We start from the raw sequence: 23,437 nt of genomic DNA, 5'->3' as shown, positions 1-23,437 counted from the left end.
GAACGCGTGAGACGAACTCCTAGCAACGGGTCACAACACGGGGAATCTTTGCTTACATCATACGATAGTAGTATTTTCGATCCGAGTGAGTATCAGGACATGCTGCGAACACCGCCTAACGGTGGCATGGATGTGTCCGAGGGTGCCATCGACCGCGAGATTGACCGTCTACACGGTACAATAGCTCGCGACAACACTCGACTGGTGGAAGCCGACGTACATGCACCACCCCCTAATAGCGAAATAGGAACAACTAACCCCCGCGATACCAGACGATACATAGATAGACGCATTGACGAAATCGAGGTGCGCGAAACTCCTAATTATAGGGAGGCCGGAATAGATAATCCTATGCTACGTGAGATAATGAGAGGCATGCGAGAACTACGTAGGGAAATGCTCACGGAAATAGACATATTACGCGAACAAATTCGTGATATTAGCACATACGCGGACGAACGAGGTCAAAACCGCCGGGACACACACACCCGCGAGAGAGAAACGCGAGACCCCGACAATGACGACAAAAAATATAACGTTGTGTACGGACGAACAGAGAGTGACGCTAGACATCGACAAGGGCCGCAGGAGCCTTTTTTATCGTTAAAAGAAGCACGGCAAATGATTCCGGAATTTGACGGGACGGCCCAACATAAATTACAAGAATTCCTAAGCACATGTACGTACGCCATGACAAACATACACCCTGCTAACGAAAGAGGATTGGTGGGAGCTATCCTATGCACGAAACTCAAAGGCAAAGCAATGTTAGATTTTCAAACGCGAGACATACAGACATACGACGAACTCAAGCGACAATTGGAATGTACATACCAGAGTAGGCGAAGCACTACGTATTTGCAGATAGAGTTCAATTCCTTAAAACAAAAGGCAAACGAAGGCGCGCAAGCTTTCGGAACGCGCGTCGATACTTTAGCTATGGAGTTATATGAATCCATGACGGAGGGAGAAGATCACTCCCCCATTGCAAAGCGGATCATACTAAGTACTATACAAAAACAAGCCTTGCAAAATTTCCAAATAGGACTACGCGACGAGATACAACTTCTTATTCGTTCGCGAAATTACCAAACACTGCAGGAGGCAATAACGGCCGCAACCGCCGAAGAAAAAGTAAAGGGCACAACTACAACGCGATCTAGTAATTACACAAATCGAAACCGTTACGAGGGAGCGCCGTCGCGATCAACAAAAAATGCCGTACAATGTTATAAATGCGGAAAATCGGGGCACTACGAGCGAGAATGCCGTAACAGTAAATACGCGCTTCCGAAACCCGAGAAGTCAGATCGCGTAATCACAGCAGAAAAGTTTTGCAACCACTGCAAAAAACGTGGACACAGCCGTGAAGAATGCTGGACGATAAACGGACGGCCAAAAACAATATCAAATCGCGACAGAACAAATGAGGAAAAAAAAAAAGCGTAATGTTAATCTAACCAAGAGCCGAAGGAAGCCAAAAACGAAAAAGGGTGATACGGATTCCGAGCAAAGCAGTAGCAGTTACGAACGCGACAGCAACGAGGGAGACTCGGAAGGAGAGACCCCGGCACGCGCCGTCGAGTATCGCGTATCACACCTACGACCCACACTACAAGAGAGCGCGGGTTTAGATTTAATTACACTGCCGATGCGTGAAGCTAAGAATGGCGCAGTTAAAATGCTATTCGATTCAGGGGCAACTATTTCGTTAATAAAACTGAAACATCTAAAAGATGACGCATTAATTTATAAAGGAAAAATAACGCTCATTGGCATTACGGGACACAAAGCGCGAACAATAGGAAAGACGCCGGCGACGATTGATATAGGAGGCCGGAAAATAAAACACACAACATACGTCGTCAAAGACGATTTTCCCATGGAGTACGAAGGAATTCTCGGGATAGATTTTTTGCGGAAACAGGGTGTTAACTGTAATTTCAAAAAACGGGAACTCACCATAGGAGATGCCGTGTTAAATTTGCAACCATACGAAAGGATCCGGTTACAGCCGCGCAGCGAAACAATTATCCGGGCTGCTACAAATAAAAATAGCGCAGGAATCGTAAGAGCCGAACAAACTGCACCCGGTGTGTATATAGGACGATGCCTCGTGCAGCCAGAAGACTATGTGTGTCCAGTCAGTGTCATAAACACAACCGACAAAGTTGTCGAGTTAAGAACGCCGCTAATAACTATAGACGAAATAGAGGGGGAAATGAAGCATGAAATAACCCTCATACGAAAAGAAATTCCGAAGTATTCGAGCAAAAGAAATCGGGAAGTATGACAATCATTACGGACGGACCATCTAAACGTAGAAGAACGACAGGCTATACACAGGATATGCGAAGACTATTGCGATTTATTTCTCTTGAATGGAGAACCACTGAGCTGCACCGCGACCGTGGAACATGAAATAACCACGCGCGCCGATTCAGCACCGGTCAACGTACGACCGTACCGCCTGCCGGAGAAGCATAAGGCGGAGGTAAATAAACAAGTTAAAGAGATGCTAGATGCTGGCATTATCAGGTCAAGCGTTAGCCAATGGAACGCTCCCCTGTTAGTAGTGCCGAAAAAAGCTGACGCATCCGGAAACCCAAGACTAAGGGTAGTTGTAGATTTTAGAAAGGTGAATGACCTTACAGTAGGCGACTCGTTTCCGCTACCAAACATCACAGACATTTTGGACCAGCTGGGAAACGCTAAATACTTCACAACGCTCGATTTAGCATCAGGTTACCACCAGATACCGATGGCTGAATACGATAAAAAGAAAACAGCTTTTTCAACTCCTTTTGGACATTATGAGTTCAACAGAATGCCATTTGGACTAAAGAATGCACCCGCGACCTTCCAACGACTAATGAATTCAGTACTGACTGGAATTCAAGGGCTCAAATGTCTCGTATATCTCGACGACATTGTCATATATGGGTCAAGTTTAGAGGATCATAATAAAAGGCTCAGGGAAGTGCTACAGAGATTACGGACGCACAACATGAAATTGCAGCCAGATAAATGTGAATTTTTACGAAAAGAAGTTATATACTTAGGACACATAATCTCGGAAAACGGTATATTACCGGACCCATCAAAATTAGAGGCGGTAAAAAATTTTCCGACGCCGCAAAAAGTTAAAGATGTACAGGCATTTATAGGACTCGCCGGTTATTATAGGAAGTTCATTCAGGATTTCTCAAAGATCGCAAAACCCCTGACTAGATTGACAAAAAAGGGCGAAACCTTCGGATGGAACAGCGAGCAACAAATTGCGTTCGATATTTTAAAAGATAAGTTAATAACGGCACCGATATTACAATATCCAGATTTTAATAAGGAATTTAATGTAACTACAGACGCGTCCGATTATGCAATCGGAGCCGTGCTCTCACAGGGGCCCATAGGCAATGACCGCCCTGTTGCTTACGCAAGCAGAGTGCTATCTCGCGCGGAGCAGAATTACAGCACAACGGAAAAAGAATTATTAGCAATTGTATGGGCCGTAAAACATTTTAGACCATACGTGTACGGGACCAAATTCAAAATCATTACGGATCATAAACCATTGGTATGGCTATTTAACGTGAATGACCCCGGCTCAAGGTTGATTCGCTGGAGATTAAAATTAGAAGAATACGATTATGAAATCATACATAAGGCCGGACGAGCGAACGCAAACGCTGATGCATTAAGTCGGAACGTAATCCGAAACGCTGACTCAAGCGAAAGAACGGAAGGTATATGCAAGATAGAAAAAGAAGAGGTAAACGATGCTAAGAATGAAAGGACGTACACCGAAGAGGAAAAACAACAGATACTATATGAATATCACGATGCGCCCATTGGAGGACATCAGGGAATAGAAAGAACAATTAAGAGAATTCGTTTAGATCATGATTGGCCGGGTTTAACAAAAGACGTCGAGAAATACATCGCCAAATGCGAGTCATGTCAAAAAAATAAATTGTCGCGGAAAAATAAAGCACCATTAATAATTACAGATACGCCTGATAAGCCATTTGAAAAATGTGCGTTGGACATTGTAGGGCCGCTAACAATAACTACGAATGGGAGTAAATATTTATTAACATTCCAAGACACCCTAACAAAATTTAGTAAGGCGATTCCAATACCGAACCAGGAAGCTGGCACAATCGCAAAGGAATTCGTAACAAAAATAATCCTAGAACACGGGATACCGGAGAAAATTTTGACAGATCAGGGGACAAACTTTTTAAGTGAAATATTTAAGGACACATGTAAACTGTTAAAAATCAAAAAATTACAAACAACCGCGTATCACCCGGAAACAAATGGGGCACTCGAACGATCACATAGGACATTAGCAGAGTATCTTCGCCATTATGTTGACGCTGATCAAACAGACTGGGACGAATGGACACCTTATGCAATGTTTACTTATAATACGACCCCGCACAGTGCAACGGGGTACACGCCGTTTGAATTAATTTACGGACATCAGGCCAACCTACCGACGGCATTAACAAAACCACCGAGGGCCACATACAGTTACGACGATTACGCTCAAGAGCTTAGGGAAAGATTAAGGGCCACACAACAAATTGCGAAGGATCGCGTAAACGAAGAGAAAATCAAATCAAAAAAATATTATGATAAAGACGCAAAAGAAATAAAATTTAAAGTCGGTGATAAAGTACTTATATATGACGATACGCTACGACGCGGACGATCAAAGAAACTTGACGCCTTATGGGCAGGACCGTATACAATAATCGAAAAGAACTCCGACGTCAACTACACAATAAAGAAAGGAAGAAGAACAATACGCATACACACAAACAGACTAAAATTATTTATCGAAAATTGAGACTTACCTATTCCGGTATCGCGAATCGGTCAAGGCTGGTCGTCCCAACCAAAACCACCACTTCACGCACTACTCGCGTATCGGTGCGCGTATCAAGGGTGACGTGCAAAGAATGCGGCTCACCCGCCCTCCGGGACACATTCGCCCACCGGAGCACCACATCGTACGCCCGGGAATACTCGTCCCCCGTTATTTCGGGCCCCACAACAGGGGCGCGGGCGCGACAGTAAAGACACAACAAATCGTCCAAATGCGAATAAGCATTGCATCTAATACAATTAAAACGAAAATACATGTTAATATGTCGTGCCGCACGTAACAAAAGTTGTCCTAAGACTGAAGAAACGACAGAAGATATAAAAAACGAATGCTCCGCTTTCTTGATAAAAAATTGCATACAAAAGTATAAAATAGTAAGGGGAATTATATATATATATTACAGGATGATCATATTCAATGCCAACGCAGCGACATTAAGACGGTCAAGCCAAGAGCCATACGAACTCGAGGAATTCACCAACGAGCCAGGAATACATTTTGAAAAAATAGGCCATCTACATTGTTCCAAAAGCACGTGGAAACTAGTAATAAAACTGGACCTAGCAACATTAACTGCGAAACAAGGTTACATACGAAATTATATAGAGCGTACGGAAAAAGCGTGCAATGTGTTAACGCAACAAGACACATGCCTTAATTTAGTTAGTATTACAAAACAAACACTAAACTATTTAGAAAAAACGATAATACAAATAAATACATTCTACGACAGACATACAGACAAACGTAGGGGAATAATTGACGGGATAGGAACAGTGGCAAAGACATTGTTCGGTACCATGGACGCCGATGACGAAAAACGCATAAATGAACAACTAGAATTAATAAATAACCGACAGAACACGTTACAACACACAGTTAGGCATCAACTAACAATACTCAACGATACGGTAACACATATAAGCAAGTTAGAGAATACAATAAAACAGAGTGAAAAACTCTTACAGGAAAATGTAGCGCAATATATTACGTTAGAAAAGATACAGGGACAATACGAAATAATTATGGCAGCAGTAACAGACGCCATTAGGGACGCGGAAAATATTATAGAATACTTAGCGCAAATCGAGGAAGGGAATATACATCCGAAATTAGTACCATTTGATAACATTGTCGCACACTTAAAGGAAGCCGCAACACAGTTAGAACAGGGATATTATTTTCCGTTTAGAACACACGCAGTAAACTGGCAGGAAATAAAGAAACATGCAAGCGTAAGTGCATATGTAAGCAAAGAATATAATTTATATACAATACTGCGGTTCCCGATAATATCACAGCCTAAATATAACATAATAAAGGCAATTGAATTCCCCGTGGCAGCATACAATAAAACATTTAAAGGTATACAAGTAGAAAACAATATGTTTGCCATAGATAACCTTAGATTAACATATTTAATTATAACAAATGAGGATTTACAAAAATGTAGTAAAATAAACTCTAATTATATATGCGAACATAGCATGCCGACTTATCGCGTAAACACGAATATACCGTGCGAATTACAAATGTATACGCAACGAATGCAAGATAAGCATGAATGCAAGGTACGCTATCGGGTAACGAAAACGACAGTATGGATCCCGTTACATCAAACACACACATGGTTGTACTCAACAGCTAAGGAAGAAAAAATAAATATAAAATGTGACGGATACACAGGAAAAAATTTAGTAATAAAAAATACCGGCCGACTAACCTCACGAGGAAACTGTCAAATTAAAACGGAGGATATGACATTGGAAACAAAAGAGACGACTTACGTAACGAACATAGAGACATATTTGCCGAATTTTAATATTGCACCGTCACAAGACGAGGACATGAGAATACTCGACACATTAAATAATCTAACACAAAACAACGCAGAACTAATAGAATTACGAACGAAAATAAACAACATAGACAATGATTTACAGGATAATGAACAAAAGTTTTATACAAGAAAACAATTTATTTATCCCATGACCTCGAGCGGGTTAGTAATAATCATAATTATAATATTTATCATTGTCATTATAATTTGGAAAGTGAAAAATAGAAAAAACATTAAAAGAAGACCAAGAGTGACGATACTCGACGATGACTGGGATGTACCTAGATCTATATTAAAAAGGAGTAATAGTACGCGTTTTTAGGAAATAGGAAACGATTATAATTATATTGTGAACGGGATAAACATTTGTAAGCTTTAGTTGTAAGCGAAAAACTTCATGCCTTCGTTTTTCTTCTTTAACGGGGGAGGGATGTTATATCCCCCAAAGATATACAATAGATATAACTATTAAAAGTTAACCAATATTAAGAAATGGGTACTCGTATTGCATCCGCAATTACGACAGACACTGACCGCGTTAAAAAAAACGCATACGATGCGAGGTATACGCGGAATCAGAGTTACGACAGATAATGACCGCGTTAAAAAGCGCATACGATGCGAGGTATACGCGAAATCAGAATTACGACAGATAATGACCGCGTTAAAAACGCATACAATGCGAGATATACGCGGAACAGAAATTGGTCAACGTGCAAGCAAAGCAGAAGGACTTTGAATCTGCTTCGCTTGCACCTAGATTCTCGACCGGGGAAACCTGTTGCCAGGCACCCCTTCCGATCGGGAAAAACTCCAAAAACAACGATATAAAAAGAGAGTAGAGACGCGACAACTCGCTCAGTCGCAGACACAAATAATCGCTCTAACCACGATCTCGCTAACCGCGCGCGCACTTAGCATCGACTCGCAGTTGTGCGCGATACGCGGAGTAATATAAAGTCAGTGCCGCACACTCGTAAAGCTACAGTGTATTGATAGTGGAATAAAATAAAGACCAAGTGGTTGAAATTGAATAAAGAATTTTAATACAAAAAGTGTAGTGCATTTCTCTACAAACACCCGACAAGTCCTGACGCCCCGGATTCCCATCCCAATTTGGCGCGACCCTTAAGTGTCTCTCCCGAGGCACACAACACTTTTATAACTTTTTATACAGAATATTATAGAAATCGATTTGTATAAAATAGTATGGTGATTCTATTTAAAAAATTCAAGTTTTTGTCTTGACCTTGGCAACACCATTTAAGGTCAAAATGATAAGATTTGTAAATAGATATTTTTAAACCTATAATTTTGATAATGTATATTATTCTTTATATCTTCCTTTATCTTTAACCTTTTCTTTTTGAGAAGAACGTAATGAATTTTCTATTAGACTCACTCTGTATATATGTTTATATATTTATATGTTTATATATTTATATGTTTATATATTTATATGTTTATATATTTATATATTTATATATGTTTATATATTTTTTCTTTTATAGCATTAGAGGGCTATATAAAGTCCAATTTTGGGCCAATTTATAAAACTAATTTGAATAAGAAAATTGGATGTGGATCCATCACTGATGGGTACTTTAAATTAGAAGTACATATTACAAAGTTTGAAGAAAACGATTATGAACTTATGAAAGGAGATAAAATTAAAGTAATTGGCGAGATGCAATATGCAAGTAAGAAATGTTTAAATATTTATTATTATTATTATTAATTTCAATTTCATTAATTTTAAACTTTCCTGCTTTGATATTTTGATTTCGTAATCATGGTGTTTCAAAAAAATATAATAATAAATTTAAGGGCTTCTTAAAAATGTTTTTGTAAATAAAAAAATGTCAATAAATTTATATCTTCGATTATCAACTAAATTAAAGAATTATAGATAAATTCATTTATTTTTTGAACTTACAAATTTTCAAACAACATTAAATTAACAAATTTTAAATTTAATAACATTATTAAATATTTAAGTAATTAAAATGATTTCCTTGTTCCCTTTCCTTCGTATACACACACATTTCACAGCAATTTTTTTATGATTATATGTTAATACCTTTATTCTTTTTCGAAATTATACATATATATTTTATTTTTATATATAATAACTGTGTAATAATTATTTACAGTTGATCCACCGTACTTTTCAGTACAAAGTCTAAAAGACATTAAGAAATTAGAAGAGCGAATGTCTTTGACTACTATAATAAATGTTAATCGCAAGTTAAAGAAAAAGAAATTTGAAGAAAATTCATCACAACAGGTAAAAATTATATCATCATTAAAAGTAATAAGTGTAATCGGTGTGTGTACAAGGTGAGTCAAAAGTATGTTTAAAAAATTTGTGTATTCTTGCATAAAAGGAACAAGCTCACAAATTTTGAAAACAATATTTTTGATTCACCTTATATCTGCATAGAGAGAAACAGAGAGTGCAAACTTCTCCATTTGTTTACATAAACAGCTTCAGTAAGCAACTACTACGAAGTAGCAAATAAATGTATAAAAAATGTTTAAAACTCATTTTAAAAGCTATTTAAAAAATGTTAAAATAATTGGTTAAGTCCCTTTTTATTCATTAAAAAAAGTTTACTTTTATATGTTAATGTATTATAAATATTAATTTAACGTTTATTAAATATTTTATATATTTTTATATTTTTTAAAAATATTAATAAATTTTTATATTTTTTAAAAATATTAATAAAATAAATATGTAATAAACGTTAAATAAACATTTATTTTATTAATATTTTAATAATAAAATATTAAATATTTAGGTTCTCTTAAATATAAGGTTCTCGGGTTCGATTCCCGATTCAGCCACTTTCGGATCTATATTTTTCTCGTATTTATTTCTTTAAGGGGGCTCAGAGGGGGTTCAATAAAATTATGGTAAATCTTAAAGATGAGATTATTCCATATATTTAAGTCTTGGCAGTGACCAAGTAAAATTCGTGCCTTGTGTGCGTGCGTGCGTGCGTGCGTGCGTGCGGGCGTGTGTGTGTGTGTGTGTACATGCTGAGACAAAGAATCCCTGGAAAATGTAGAAAATAATAAGTTATACAGAAAAGTATTTTGGATAAAAGTTGCAGAGTTTATGAAGATCTAATTACAGATCTTATTATTTTGACATTGGATGACGTTGGCATAGTCAGGACAAGATCATCTTGACTTTTTTGAACATTTACTATAATGTATATGTTTATTTATATAATATATAATTATTGTATATTTTTCTATACATATTGGATACTTGAATCCATCAAACTATTACTGCCTTTTTTGCAAAATGTTATTTCTTCCCTCGCCACACTTACTTCGATTGTTATTTCAATTTTGACAGCTGTATCAAGAAGTTAATTATGTTCATAAAGTAAGTATATATGTCATTAAAAATATATAATTAATAGAATAAATGGCGCGCGCGAAGCGCGCGCTTTGTTTTGTTCTAGTTACCAATAAATTGTATATCCATATTACCTTTCCATGCAGTAAGAAGAACAGGATTATAATCATTTATATTAATTACATTCTCCGTTCGAGGAAGATCGTAAAGTCTACTTTTTTTGTTTTAATTGTTTTCTACTTGCTATTGAAGTTGCTACATTTTTCATGTTAAAAGTTTTAGTAACGGGACGAGGAAATCCAAAACGACATCGACGAATAACTTTACGACCTACTTTTTTTGAAGCGAAGAAACAATAATCGTTGTGTTTATGTCGTTGATGCGTATCAACACGTTTGTACAATAATGGTGAAATATTTTCATCTGGCATTCTGCAGCTTATATGTTGTAAAATAAATTTGGAAACTTCTTCAACAGTAGATTCACCGGAAATCGGTGCATTTTTAATCCAAATCAATAAATGGAAATGTTGTATACCTCTACCCAGAGCCGGTTTAAGGTATTTGTAGGCTAGGGGCTGATGTTAAAACGGGGCCTCCTTCGTTCATATAAGAATTGTCTACTTGCGTAGATAAATATCTATTTTTAATAAAAATTATTTATTGAATAATAACATTGAATTAAATGCAAAATAGATACATATTTTGCAATTCCTATTTAAACGTGATTGTTCGTATGACTTTTGTCGTTTCTGTTTAAACGATATAAGTAAGTTCTGGATGCTGAAAAATAAATACATGAAAATAATTCACATTTTATTGAAATTACAATAGTACTTATAAAAGTTTTTTTCTTGATTTATTGCGCGCAAATTCATTGATTAAATCATTAAATTCAAGATTTTTTAGCAATTCGCTCTCTATTGCTAATAATGCTAATGACGATAATCTAGTATCCGTCATTGTGGATCGATATTTATTTTTTATTATAGTTAATTTAGAAAACGATCGCTCGGCCTCGCAATTTGCGATCGGTATTGTCATAAATAGTCTAAATGCTACGTATATATTTGGAAAGACTTCTTCAAGTTTTCGATCGCACGTCCATTTTAAAATATCCAATGGAAAGAATGTAACATTTTTGAAGCTAGTTTTTATAAACGGAATAAATTGTTCCAGTTCGTAACCTAAACTACTTTCTAAATCATGAGAATAAATGCTAACAAGACGATTAGCGCACTCTCGCATTTCATCGATTTCGATGGTCGTCAATTTAGTTAGAAAGCCAAATAACTTTGTTATGTGATTATACGCCGAACTTCGTTTTTCTAATTCAACTCGAAGTTTGTCAACGATTGCATTAAATGATTCAATACGGAATTTTTCTCAACCATTTAAATTTTGAATTATTCAAGATACAAGTGAGAAATAAATATCATTAAAATATACAAAAAAAATTTATCAATTTGACTCTGAAAAGTAAGTGACATGGTTCTCAAAGTGCAAGGTTTTATTTGACTTACAATTTTCTTCAGAAACACAGAAAAAAAAGGTATTTGTATATAGTTTTGTATATTCACTTTGTTGTGTGTAGAGCTTTTAAAAATACGTTGAATCCTTATTCTAATCTAATCTTCTTCTAATGTAATACTTTTCGTATCTCAAATGTTGTAGTAATTATTCTGTAAGAGCTTTGACATTATTTCTAAATGGACATCGAGAAACATGATAGTTTTTTGAGAGCAGGCCGCCATGTTATTTTTCTGAGTCATTAACAAATTGGTACTCTGGAATTACGAGCAATTATTTTTCATTGTACGGGCTAGTATGAATTTCAAATCAAATCTCTATAAACGACTATTATATTTTGTGCACTAAGAATAACATATCGCACTTATTTTCTAGAATCAAATTGTAATCAGTTTTACTTATATGTATGTATATTCAATGTGAACTTGCACCTTGAATAAAATATCACAGTTACTTTTCATGGTAATATATTATTACTAAATTTAGATAATATACACTTTACGTATGTTCACTTTGAACTGGCACCTTGAATAACATATCAGTTACTTTTCGTGATAATTTATTATTAGATCGTTTAAATTTTTGAGTACCTTCTTTTGAACATGGCCTGACCTTTTCATTTTTATGATTTTTTTAGGATACAACTGTCGCGAAAATTTTCAAATATGTCTGCCAATAACAAGACATCAATTTTTAAATATAAATCGCTATATTCGCCTAGCGTTCGAAGAGAAAATCGGCTCCAGACGGTTTCGGCATGCGCGTAATCACTCTCGGATACTGTGTCGCCGGTCAGGGAACTGTAAAATGAGTCGCGCGGCGGTAAACGTGTGTCTTGTAATCTGTCCACGCAGTCTATGTAGTCGTATGGAAAGACACCCTTTCGTGTCAATAAATTGAATTTTTCACTAGTTAAATTTTGATATTCCGAATGTAAAATTTTTAGTTTATCTTTATCCAAAAATTACGCTAATTTGTCAAGACTAGCACTGAGAAACTTATACGAATCGATAAAGCGTAATTTGATATAATTTTCTGCATTTTTGTCTTGTGTCAATCTAACAGTTTTCGAGAATGATATATATTTTTCTTTTGTTATCGGCAATAATTCGATTTCCCCTTCGAACGCTGTGGCTATATCCTCGATAATGAAATGCGCGTCGTAGCCGGACAGATTGTGAAAGACTATAGGAATACAAAATGATTCTTTGTAATTTAAGTTACAATTTGAGTGCGCGGGGCCTCTGTACCGCCCGGTGAGGTGGCAATGATCGCGAACGCGTGTATCGTCTTCGTCAAACGGTTTTTCGCATATATGACAATGTGTTGCGCTGCGAAATTTTGCCCACTCGTCAGGCGTTAAATTTATCATGGGGACATTGGTCGTTAAAATATTTTTTATGCGGATTGCTAAATTTTTAAGCTGTTCGGCGAACCACGCGACGCAATCGACACTACGGCGGGAATTGTATGTGGACAACGAACTGTCATACGAACACTGTACGTAATACGCGATGCTGAATACTTGATGGTGTTGATAATTTTTGGCATCTTCGGTCTTTGCCAAAACACACTCGAGATCGGCGTACACTACAAACGGCAGCCGCTCCTTCCTCGTGTAATTGTCGAAGCTGAGCCACTTGTCCTTGTCGCTCGGCAACTGGATAGCACAGTCGTTCAATTTCCCGCAATCTTCCGTATGCGCTTGCAATTTATCCGCCGCTCCAAAATAGTGTAAACATCTGTAAAAAATAAAAAATTTAATTAGAAATATTTTAAATATAATTTAAGTTTAATAAATATATACTTACCGATCGCAGATAAATTTTCTACATTTGTGTTTGCTCAGTTGTGAGCTCACGAGGCGAGACAGATTTTTTATCAAACCAAAATGTCCGACGCTGTTTTCGTCTTCCACGTACAGCAGATTGACGTGTCTGTTCTTCTTTTTTTCCGAAAGACGTAGCGGGACGATGTTCTCGTTGTCGATGATGTACACGTTTACGGAGATGTCGTTTGCAAGTTCGAATTTTTTAATTTGATTCACAGTCACTGGAAACTCAATGTTTTGGAGATTCAGCACTGTGGTGTAATGCGGATAGGAGGATTCTCGTTCCATATGTCTTTCAGCGGGGTACAGAGCGGCTACCACTGACCATGCGAAACACGCATTGTCCGCTGATAGCACATTAACAACCGCTCTTTTTACCATAATTTTTTGCGGTAATTTGACATGGCATCCAGCGCGCATAGGATTATACTTGTTGATATTTACTGTCAAATCTATTATCCGCGACAATGCCCAGCCGCTATCGCGTTCCTGGAACTCTTCTAGCGATGCTAGTGTGGGCTCGATTACGCGGCGCTCGTACCACTCGCGTACATCGGACGTGCGAAAGAGTTCAAAGTTTCTCGTATTGATACTTTTATTGGCAGCTTGTCACCGGACACAAATTCGCCGTTGAAAACAGTGTTCACTTTTACACTGATGTGTCTCTGCAGCACATTCTCCACGTTCTCGACTACAATGTCTACTGCATTTTCCAAAAACTGACGCAGTTCGATATAGTCAACGTTAATTACCGCACCGGTAAGTATACGGCTATCGAACGCCGTATCGATCTCGAGCCAAACGAGTCTTTGCGCGTTATTGCCGCCGCCACTAAATCCGCCGCCGCTGCCACTAGGTATGGATCCACCACTAAACATAGATTCACCGACATACTGTCTCTGCAAGCGCACCTTCGCACCCTCGAGTCGCGCTATTCTCACCACGAGAGATTGCCTATGTCCAATCGAGAGACGCGGACGCTTGGCACGGCTGCGTTCTTCCAGCTCTTCGATAAACCGTTCGCACTCTTGCAGCCATCCGAAATATTCGCCCAAGGTGCCGACTTGGCGGGAACGCTCCAACAGGTCGCGTTCAACATTCTCCGCGTTCTCCATTTTTTTATGTCTGGCACTTTTTCACACTTTTAACCTTAGCCTATTTTCGCTGACATTCGCTGCAATCCCTGATCATCGGTGCTGGACCGTCAATATGCGTTCGCATCCACGGCCGATTGTAATGTTCGAGGCAGCGACGATATGTCTGAACCTCCGGATCCGTCTTGATATGCTCCGGAAGCTTGTCCCACAAATGCTCTACGAAATATCCGCACTTTTGCAGTAAAACAATCTTCGGAATATATTGTAACTGTTCGGCACTTAAACTGAGAATGTCGGAAGCACTTGATAGTATTACAAACATCTTGAATGAAGAGAGCGTGCGCTCGCCAGTGGTACTATGGCTCGGCAGCGGCATCGGTCCTCATTATATATCCCCGATCAACCCTTTGTTCGTCAACGTACAAACGAGAAAAATTTAGATGACGTAAATTTTCGGCGCTTGTTTTGTTTATAAATTCCTGCAGCCGCTGGTTATCGGCGCTGGTATTTCTTCCTAAGATAAACAATAAAGAACCGCCGCTTATTGGGGAGGTACCGCGAGGGTGATATACAATCCCATGCAAAAACATGTCACAGGCCGCAAGCGGCTAGGTTGCAGGCAGCGAGGTCGCAAGCGGCGACACGTTCGCTCTGAAACTTTACCCGCTGATATTTCTTAGAAATATACGTATAGATCATGTATCAACCCCCTTGATTGTCGGCGTATGCCAAGCGGTGGCCCTTCTTAAAATTTGATTATCTTAGATTTTCAGAAAACTGATTGTCGGCGCTCGGATCCAAGCGGCCCTTCTTAGAATTTAATTATATTTCTTAGAAATATACAGATAACGTATGGGGGAAGAAACGCAACCCCCTTGATTGTCGGCGCATGCCAAGCGGTGGCCCTTCTTAAAATTTGATTATATTTCTTAGAAATATACAGATAACGTATGAGGAGAAGAAACGCAACCCCCCCCCCCCCCCCGATTGTCGGCAGCCCTTTTGTAATAGATATTGTTTATCTTTTGTTTATAAACATAAACGTATGAGGAGAAGAAACGCAACCCCCCCCCCCCCCCGATTGTCGGCAGCCCTTTTGTAATAGATATTGTTTATCTTTTGTTTATAAACATATAAGGTAACATGAGGACTTCCGTTTCCGGTGCAGAATTAGAGTACACGTGGTGTGTGATAGTGAAGAATTGAGGGCGATTAAAGGGGTTAGAGCACAGAGATAGTGGAGAGGATAGTTTGAAAAGGAAGAGGGAGAAGAGTGAGAGAATGAGAGAGTAGTGTGAGAGAGGATAGTTAGACAGAGAAAGTAGGAAAGAGAGAAATAGGAGGCTGGTGACAGCTGAGAGTGGGCAGGGAGTATAGGGTATAAAGAAAGAAAGCGGGGTGCAGAAAAATAGAGTAAAGGTGCTAGGGAATAGCTAGGGAATTTAGGAAAGAAGAAGCAAGGATTAGGAAGAACGTAGAGTGGCGAGAAGTAGGCAAAGAGAGGGACAGGGGAAAGGAAGAGTATAGAGAGGAAAGCGGAGAGGATTTGGATTAAAAGGGTTAGAAAGCATGTGGAGCGGGAAGAAAGAGGGTGGCAAGGAAGCGGAGGGAGGAGGAATAATAGGATTGGTAGGTAAAAAGGGAAAAGAAAGAAGTGGAAGTCTAGGGAATATAGAAGATCTACTGAAGAGGAAAAAAAGGGAGTTAGAGGAAAAAACGGGAGAAGGGAGCGGTGAGATCTTTAAGAGAAGCAACAAGACAACGAGATCACCGGAAAAAGGTGGTGAAGAGGATGGAGAGAAGGAAGAGATCAAAAGATTGTTGCAAGATATGTGGCAAGAAATGAGGGAGATCAGGGAGGAAATAAAGGAACAGGGAGAGAGGATAAGAGGAGAGATGGAGGAGATAAGGAGAGATTACAAGATACAGATGGAAAGGTGGAAAAGAGAGAAGAAAGAAATGATAGAGAACATAGAAGGTATGAAGAGGAGGATAGAGGGACTGGAGAGGAAGATGGAGGAAAAGGAGGAGGGAGAGAGAGAAAGAAGAGAGCACACAGGGAATGGTTTACAGAAGAGAGTAGGGGAAATGGAAAGGAAATGGGAGATATTAGAAAAAGAGGAAAAAAGAAAGAATATAGTAATAAAAGGCTTATTAGTCAAAGAGGGGAAAAGAAGAGAGGGAGCCGAAAAATTGTTAGAGGAGATAGAGGCGAGAGCAAGGATAATGAAAATAAGGAAAATAGGGGAGGATAGAGAAATGGTGGTGGTGGAATTGGAGAAGGGAGAACAGAAATAGGAAGTGATGGAGAAGAAAAAGAGGCTGAAAGGCAGAAAAGAAAGGATAGACACGGATTTAACATGGAAAGAAAGGGAGATAAGACGAAAGTTGGGAGAGATAGCAAGGAGAGAAGAGAAAAGAGGAGAAAGGACATGGGTAAGTAATGGCAAGTTAAAAATAGGAGAAAAATGGTGGAGATGGGATGAGGAGAAGGAAGTTCTGAGAGATGAGAAGGGAAATGTAAAGAATATGATAATGGGGGAAGAGGAGAGGAGAAAGGAAGATGGGTTAAAGTAGAGATAGAGAGAGAGAGGGAAAAGGATGGAAGGTAGTTTTCTGGAACGTAGCGGGAGTAGGGAATAAGGACATAGATTTTTGGAAAGGATTAGAGGAATGGGATGTAATAGTGTTATCAGAAACATGGATGGAAGAGGAAGGATGGAAGAAGATGAGAAGGTACCTACCGAAAGGATACGTATGGGGAGTGCAAGGAGCAAGTAGAAAGAAGAAGAGAGGAAGAGCGAAAGGAAGCATGATTATGGGGATAAAAAAGGAGATTGCAGAGAAGGGAGGAATGATGGAGCTGAGTAAGGAGGGCTTTGTGGTAGGAAGAGTAAAGATAGGGAAGGAAAAATGGAGGGTGATAGGAGTATACGTAGGAGAAGGAATAGAGAAGGCGTGCAGGGAGATGGAGAAGTGGACGGAGGAGAAAGAGGAGGAGGTTTACACGATAATAGGAGGAGATTTTAATGCGAGGACAGGACAAGAGGGGGGTAGAATCAGAGATAAGGAGAATGCGGAAGAGGAGAGGAAAGAGGAAAAGAAAAGAAAGTCGAAAGACAAATTAATCAATGAAGAGGGAAGAAAACTACTGGAATTCATGGGAGAAAGAGGTTGGAGCATAATGAACGGTAACACAAAGGGAGATGAGGAGGGAGAATGGACTTTTACAGGAGGAAGAGGGAACACGGTTATAGATTACGTAATTGGAAATGAGGATAGCGGAGAGAAGGTGAGAAGGTTAAGAATAAGAGACAAGGTGGACTCAGATCATCACCCAATAGAAGTGGAGATAGAAGGATGGCAGAGAAGAGAGAGAAGAAAGTCGAGAGGACCCTCCTCGAGAGGGAGGAGAGGAGTATGGAATGAGGAGGGCCGGAGGATTTTTGAGGGAAAAGTGGGGGAGATAGGAGAAATAGGAGGAGGAGAGGAAGAGATAGATGGAGAATGGGAAAGAATAGAGGAGAGGATGAAGGAAGTATTAAGAGCAACAGAGGAGGACTGGAGGAAAGGGAAGAAGGAGAAAAGAGGATGGTGGGATGGGGAGTGCAGAGAGGAGAAAAGAAAGGTAAGGAGGGAGCTGAGGAGATGGTGGAGGGAAGGAGGTGAGGGGGAGGAATATAGGAAGAGAAGAGGGGATTATAAGAGATTGTGTGAGAGGAAGAAAAAGGAAGAAAACGAGAAATGGGAAAAGAAGGCAGCAGAGGTGAAAAGAGAATCGGAGGTATGGGAGATAATAAACAGAGAGAGAAGAAGATGGAAAGGAATAAACAAAGAAATTGAGATGAGAAAGTGGAGAGAATATTTTATGAAGTTGTTAGGAGGAACAGAGGAGAGAAAGGTAAGAAAGGAAAGAAGAGAGGAGGGGAACAGGACAGAGGAGGAGGAGGAGGAGGAGGAGGAGGAAATAAGTAGAGAGAAAATGAGAGAGGCAATAAAGAAGCTGAAAGCAGGAAAAGCGACAGGGATAGATGAGATTCCGAATGAGGTATGGAAGTATGGAGGAGGGAACGTGGAGGATTGGATGCTGGATTTTTGTAATAGAATATGGAGAGGAGAAGGATGGCCGAAGAGATGGATAGAGGGAGTGATTACACCGATAAGGAAAAAAGGGGATGGAAAGGAGGTGGAAGACTACAGGGGAGTAACCATGATGCCATCAATGTATAAGGTTTACACGATGATACTGACAGAAAGATTGAGGAAGGATGTGGAGGAAAAAGGGATAGTGCCAGAAAATCAGATGGGGTTTAGGAGAGGAATGGGAACAATAGACAACATATACGTGATGAATTATCTAATCAATAGACAACTGGAAAAAAAAGAGGGAAGGCTAACGGCATTGTTTATAGATCTGAGAGCAGCATTTGACTCGGTAGACAGGGAGAAATTAATGGAGGCAATGGAGGAGAGAGGAGTAAGGAAAGGATTGAGAAGAAGGGTAGAGATGGTGATGAGAGAGACAACATGCAGGATAAAGATAGGGGAAGAAGTTGGAGAGAGTTTTTGGATTGAGAAAGGAGTAAGACAGGGGTGCCCATTGAGTCCAATACTATTCAACATCCTAATAGCGGACTTAGAGGAAAAAATGGGGAAGGTGAGAAGAGGAGGAGTAAGAATAGGAGAAAAAAGGATTTATACATTGGCATACGCGGATGATATGGTGTTGTTGGTAGAGGAGGAAGAGGAACTGAGAAGTATGGTAGAAAGATTAGAAGAATATCTAGACAACAAGAGATTGGAGCTGAACGCAAAGAAGACGAAGATAATGAGGTTTAGGAGAAAGGGAGGAAGATGGAAGAAGAGGGAGTGGAGATGGAAAGGAGAGAAAATGGAGGAAGTGAAGGAGTTTACGTATCTGGGATATAGACTACAGAGGAATGGAGGACAAGAAGGACAAGTGAAAGATAGGATGAGGAGAGCGGCGGCTATTATGGGGCAAGTATGGGGAATAGGAAAGAGAAAGTTTGGAAAAGATTGGGGGAGAAGATTATGGCTTTTCGACAAATTGGTGTGGACAGTGATGAGCTACGGGGTGGAAATATGTGGGTGGAAGGAGAGAGAGGGAATGGAAAGGATGGAAGAAAAATACCTGAGATGGATATTAGGAGTAGAGAGGGGAACGCCAGGTTATATGGTGAGGGAGGAACTGAGAAGAGAGAAGCTGAGGATAAGAGCCGGAAAAAGGGCATGGAATCTCGAGAAGAGAATGGAGGAAGGAAGAGGAAGCGAGCTAGCGAGGAAATGCTGGGAGGAAATGAGAGAAAGGGCGAAAATAGGAAGAGTGGGATCGGAGTGGGAAAGGGAAAGGGAAGAATATTTCAGGAAAAGAGGTAGGAGGATAGAGGAGGTGGAGGAGAGAAGAGGTATGGAGGAGGGATGGTTTGGGGAGTTAATAAGGAGGGATCTGGAGGAGCAGAGGAGGGAGAGGGAGGAGAGAATAAAGGGATCGGAATTTAACAGATGGTACAAGGAGGTTAGAGGAGAAGGAGTGCCAGAATACTTAAGAAAGGATTGGGGAGAGAGTAGATGGAGGAGGATAGCAAGATTCAGATTAGGAAGTGAGATTTTAGAAAGCAGGTATTGGGAGGAAGCAGAAAAGAGGAAATGTAGGATATGTGGAGAGGAGGTAGAATCGTGGGAGCATGTATGGGAGAGGTGTGAAGTGAGGGGGGAGAGGAAAGAGAGTTGGCAGGAAGTAGTGAGGGAGATACTAGGAGAAAAAGGAGAAGGGGAAGGATAGATGAGAGAGATAGAGAGAGAAAGGGAGATAAGAAAGGGGAGAGGAGAGAGAAGTGTGGAGAGAGTAGGAGGGAAGGAGGATGATGGAGGAGAGAATGACGTGAGGGGGGCAAAGGGGAAGAATGTTTAAGAAAAGAAAGCAAGAGGAAACGGAAGTCCAAGAAGCGTGTGTGTGTGTACATGGGGTTGGGCAGAAGCCAAGGGGAGATGGCCTGAACAACGGGCGACCCAAAGCGGAAGTCCAACCCCTTAGGACAGATAGGTTAAGTTAGCAATAAGATAGGTTAAGAGGTTAATAGCGAAGAGGTCATGGTAGCGTGCGTTTTATATTTTTTGTTTTTTTTGTTTTTGTTTGAATTAGTACCTTTGTATATGCGGCTGCTGTATTGTTAAATTGTAAGGGAATTGAAACCCCAAGGGGACCAATAAAATTTACTACTACTACTACTACATATAAGGTAACATGAGCTGATAAGATAAGCTTATCTGCTGATAAGACCCCCCGCCCGCGTGACGTCATACCCCCTCGCCACCGAAAACCCCCCCGCCCCGCACCCCCCTCAGAGGACCCGGGTTAGAACCGGCCTAGTATTCCTACTCTGCTGCCCTACGACGAAAAGCACCCGGTGATCGTCCCACCGGCCTCCTGGATGACGCGACTGCTAATCGAGTCCTGCCATCGTCGGTCTCTGCATGGCGGCGTCCAGATGACTCTCAGCTTACTTCGCCTTCGATTCTGGGTGCCACGTGGAAGGACCGTCGTCAAGCAGCAGTTGCATTGGTGCGTCACTTGCACGCGCTGGCGAGCTGCCACTCCACAACCTCCTATGGGCAACCTTCCTCGTGACCGAGTGACGCCGACTCGGCCATTCCTGAGTACTGGCCTGGACTACGCGGGACCCATTTCTATCCGGACCAGCAAGGGGCGCGGACACCGCTCACAGAAGGGATACATTGCAGTTTTCATATGTTTCTGGTCAAAGGCTATCCACCTCGAGGTCGTCTCGGATTACAGCTCCGAGGCCTTCATCGCCGCCTTACGTCGCTTCGTCTCTCGCAGAGGGCTGTGCACGGACATCTACAGCGACTGCGGCACAACATTCATTGGCGCCGATCGCACGCTGCATGAGCTCTTCAAGGCGTCGACCTCCGAGGGCCATCACATCGCCCGCGCCGCCAGCACTCAAGGGATCTGCTGGCACTTTAATCCGCCAGCGGCACCTCACTTCGGTGGTCTTTGGGAGGCTGCCGTAAAATTCACGAAATTTCATCTCCGTCGAGTAATCGGCGAAACTACATTTACGTTTGAGGAGCTTAGCACACTCCTCACACAAATAGAGGCGTGTCTTAATTCTCGTCCGTTACAGGCTCTGTCAGACGATCCAGACGACACTTCGGCGCTCACACCAGGCCACTTCATCATCGGAGCACCGTTACTCGCGGTACCTGAGCCATCACTGACGGGTCAATCAACCTCCACGCTGTCACGCTGGCGTCACCTGCAGCTGATGCGAGACCATTTTTGGCAGCGGTGGTCGGCTGAGTATGTGCACGGTCTCAACTCCCGCACCAAATGGTTCAAGGCCGAGTCCATACCTCACGTCGGGGACCTCTGCATCATCCGCTCGGAGCTCACCCCTCCGACTTGATGGCCTCTCGCGCGGATCACGAGACTGCATCCCGGGGACGACGGTATCGTCCGCGTGGTCTCAGTCCGCACATCAGAACTCGTGCGCCCGATCGTTAAATTGGTCATGCTTCTGGGCGCGGATCGTATTCCGGGCATGAATAACGCGGACACGCCGCCCGCTGGCACGTAAATCATCTCTCATCTCGCGACACTCATTCACCACATAATCATCACATGCGCTGTAACATTTGTCGCACCTTATTCTTCTCATCATCACCGCATTGCACTACACACCATTTATTGCACATCAAACACGCGTTTTCACTCTCGCGGCTGATCGCTCCGCACCACATTATCGACTTGAGATTCCGCAGCCGAAATTCGACAACTTGTTGTCACTGCGCGACAAGGCGGGCGGGAATGTTCAAAATGCATCAAAAAATATTATCCGCATAATAGAATATTATATTCGAATAGAATATTTTAGAAGATTCTAGACCAATCGATATTTTCAGCAAATCGTTTTTGTATGTTTTTCGAAGAGAAAACACAGCGACATAAATCAATCTGTTTCGGAAAAAACCTCTCAAAACATCAACAATTAACGGTACCACAACCGTTCCGCCGAATAATTATTTTCAGTGAGCATGCGTGGCTTATCACGGGCGCCTTTTTTCACCAATAATTATCGCGATCGCCCGCTCGCGCATGCTTTCTGCCAGCCGTTTCTGCGTCCCGTTAATTTTGACAGCGGCCAATTACGCGTAATGCGCTCAGGTCACCTCGCGCAACGTTTGAAATCCGCAAAACTATTGGCGCTTCACGCGAAGGTGGGCTCCATCCTAAAAATTATAAAAAAAGAGCTCACACCCGGCTTAGGGGCCTTATCGCTTTTCCGCCGTGAACCGCATAACGCAAACCGCATACTTGATAAACCGCTAAAAATTCGTTGACGACCGCCGCTTATTCCGCACTTTGATTTTTGATTACGATTTCAATGTAAAATAATTAACATTTGTAAGAAGTTTGTTAAAGTGTATTTGTCATTAAGTGTGTTAGAGAATTAAATTCTTTTGATACGAAAGTGACTCATCCTTTGTGCCGCGCGACCCTTTCTTACGCAGCGCGTTCGCGAACACACATATATATAACTTGTTAGCTAGAATGTGGACAAAAAAAATTTGTACACCCTAATCTACATACATATATATATACAGGGTGTCATGTAATTCGCGCCCACGGAGTACAAGACGTGATAGCTTATGCAAAAAGAAGCAACTTTTTCCTTTAGCAAAATTGCGTCAGATGAATAGTTTTTGAATGAGAGCAAGTTGAAGTTAACGAATGAGCGCTCTGTCCTATGTGTCGCTCAGGGTCGGCGCGCGGCCGGCTCGCGGCGGGCGCGCGGTCGACTCTCGGCGGGCGCGCGGCTCTGAAC

At 40.9% G+C, this 23,437-nt stretch overlaps 3 protein-coding genes across 3 annotated transcripts; 2 read left to right on the top strand and 1 right to left on the bottom strand.

Moving 5' to 3' along the window:
• Window positions 1-99: 99 nt before the first annotated feature.
• LOC146722859 (uncharacterized) lies at window positions 100-1,449 on the top strand. The gene has a single exon (XM_085483724.1). The coding sequence runs from the start codon at window positions 100-102 to the stop codon at window positions 1,447-1,449; it is 1,350 nt and encodes a 449-aa protein (XP_085339850.1).
• Window positions 1,450-13,446: 11,997 nt separating this feature from the next.
• On the bottom strand, window positions 13,447-14,585 carry LOC146722858 (uncharacterized). Its single transcript, XM_085483722.1, is given in 2 exon segments — window positions 13,447-14,075; window positions 14,078-14,585. Coding segments are annotated over 2 exon segments (1,137 nt in total).
• A 6,491-nt stretch (window positions 14,586-21,076) lies between these two features.
• Window positions 21,077-22,018, top strand: LOC146722857 (uncharacterized). The gene has a single exon (XM_085483721.1). It carries the CDS (start codon window positions 21,077-21,079, stop codon window positions 22,016-22,018), a length of 942 nt encoding a protein of 313 aa, XP_085339847.1.
• The last annotated feature ends 1,419 nt before the right edge of the window (window positions 22,019-23,437 follow it).

The sequence above is a fragment of the Nylanderia fulva genome, unplaced genomic scaffold (assembly GCF_048542155.1).
Source record: "Nylanderia fulva isolate GAGA-0341 unplaced genomic scaffold, ASM4854215v1 Scaffold262, whole genome shotgun sequence".
Lineage (NCBI taxonomy): Eukaryota > Metazoa > Arthropoda > Insecta > Hymenoptera > Formicidae > Nylanderia > Nylanderia fulva.
The sequence above is the reverse complement of the archived record's forward strand: the minus strand, read 5'-3'. Positions and strand labels throughout refer to the sequence as shown.

Coding starts and splice junctions, on each gene's coding strand:
- LOC146722859 (XM_085483724.1), top strand. CDS start 100: ATGCTGCGAACACCGCCTAACGGTGGCATGGATGTGTCCGAGGGTGCC.
- LOC146722857 (XM_085483721.1), top strand. CDS start 21,077: ATGACTCTCAGCTTACTTCGCCTTCGATTCTGGGTGCCACGTGGAAGG.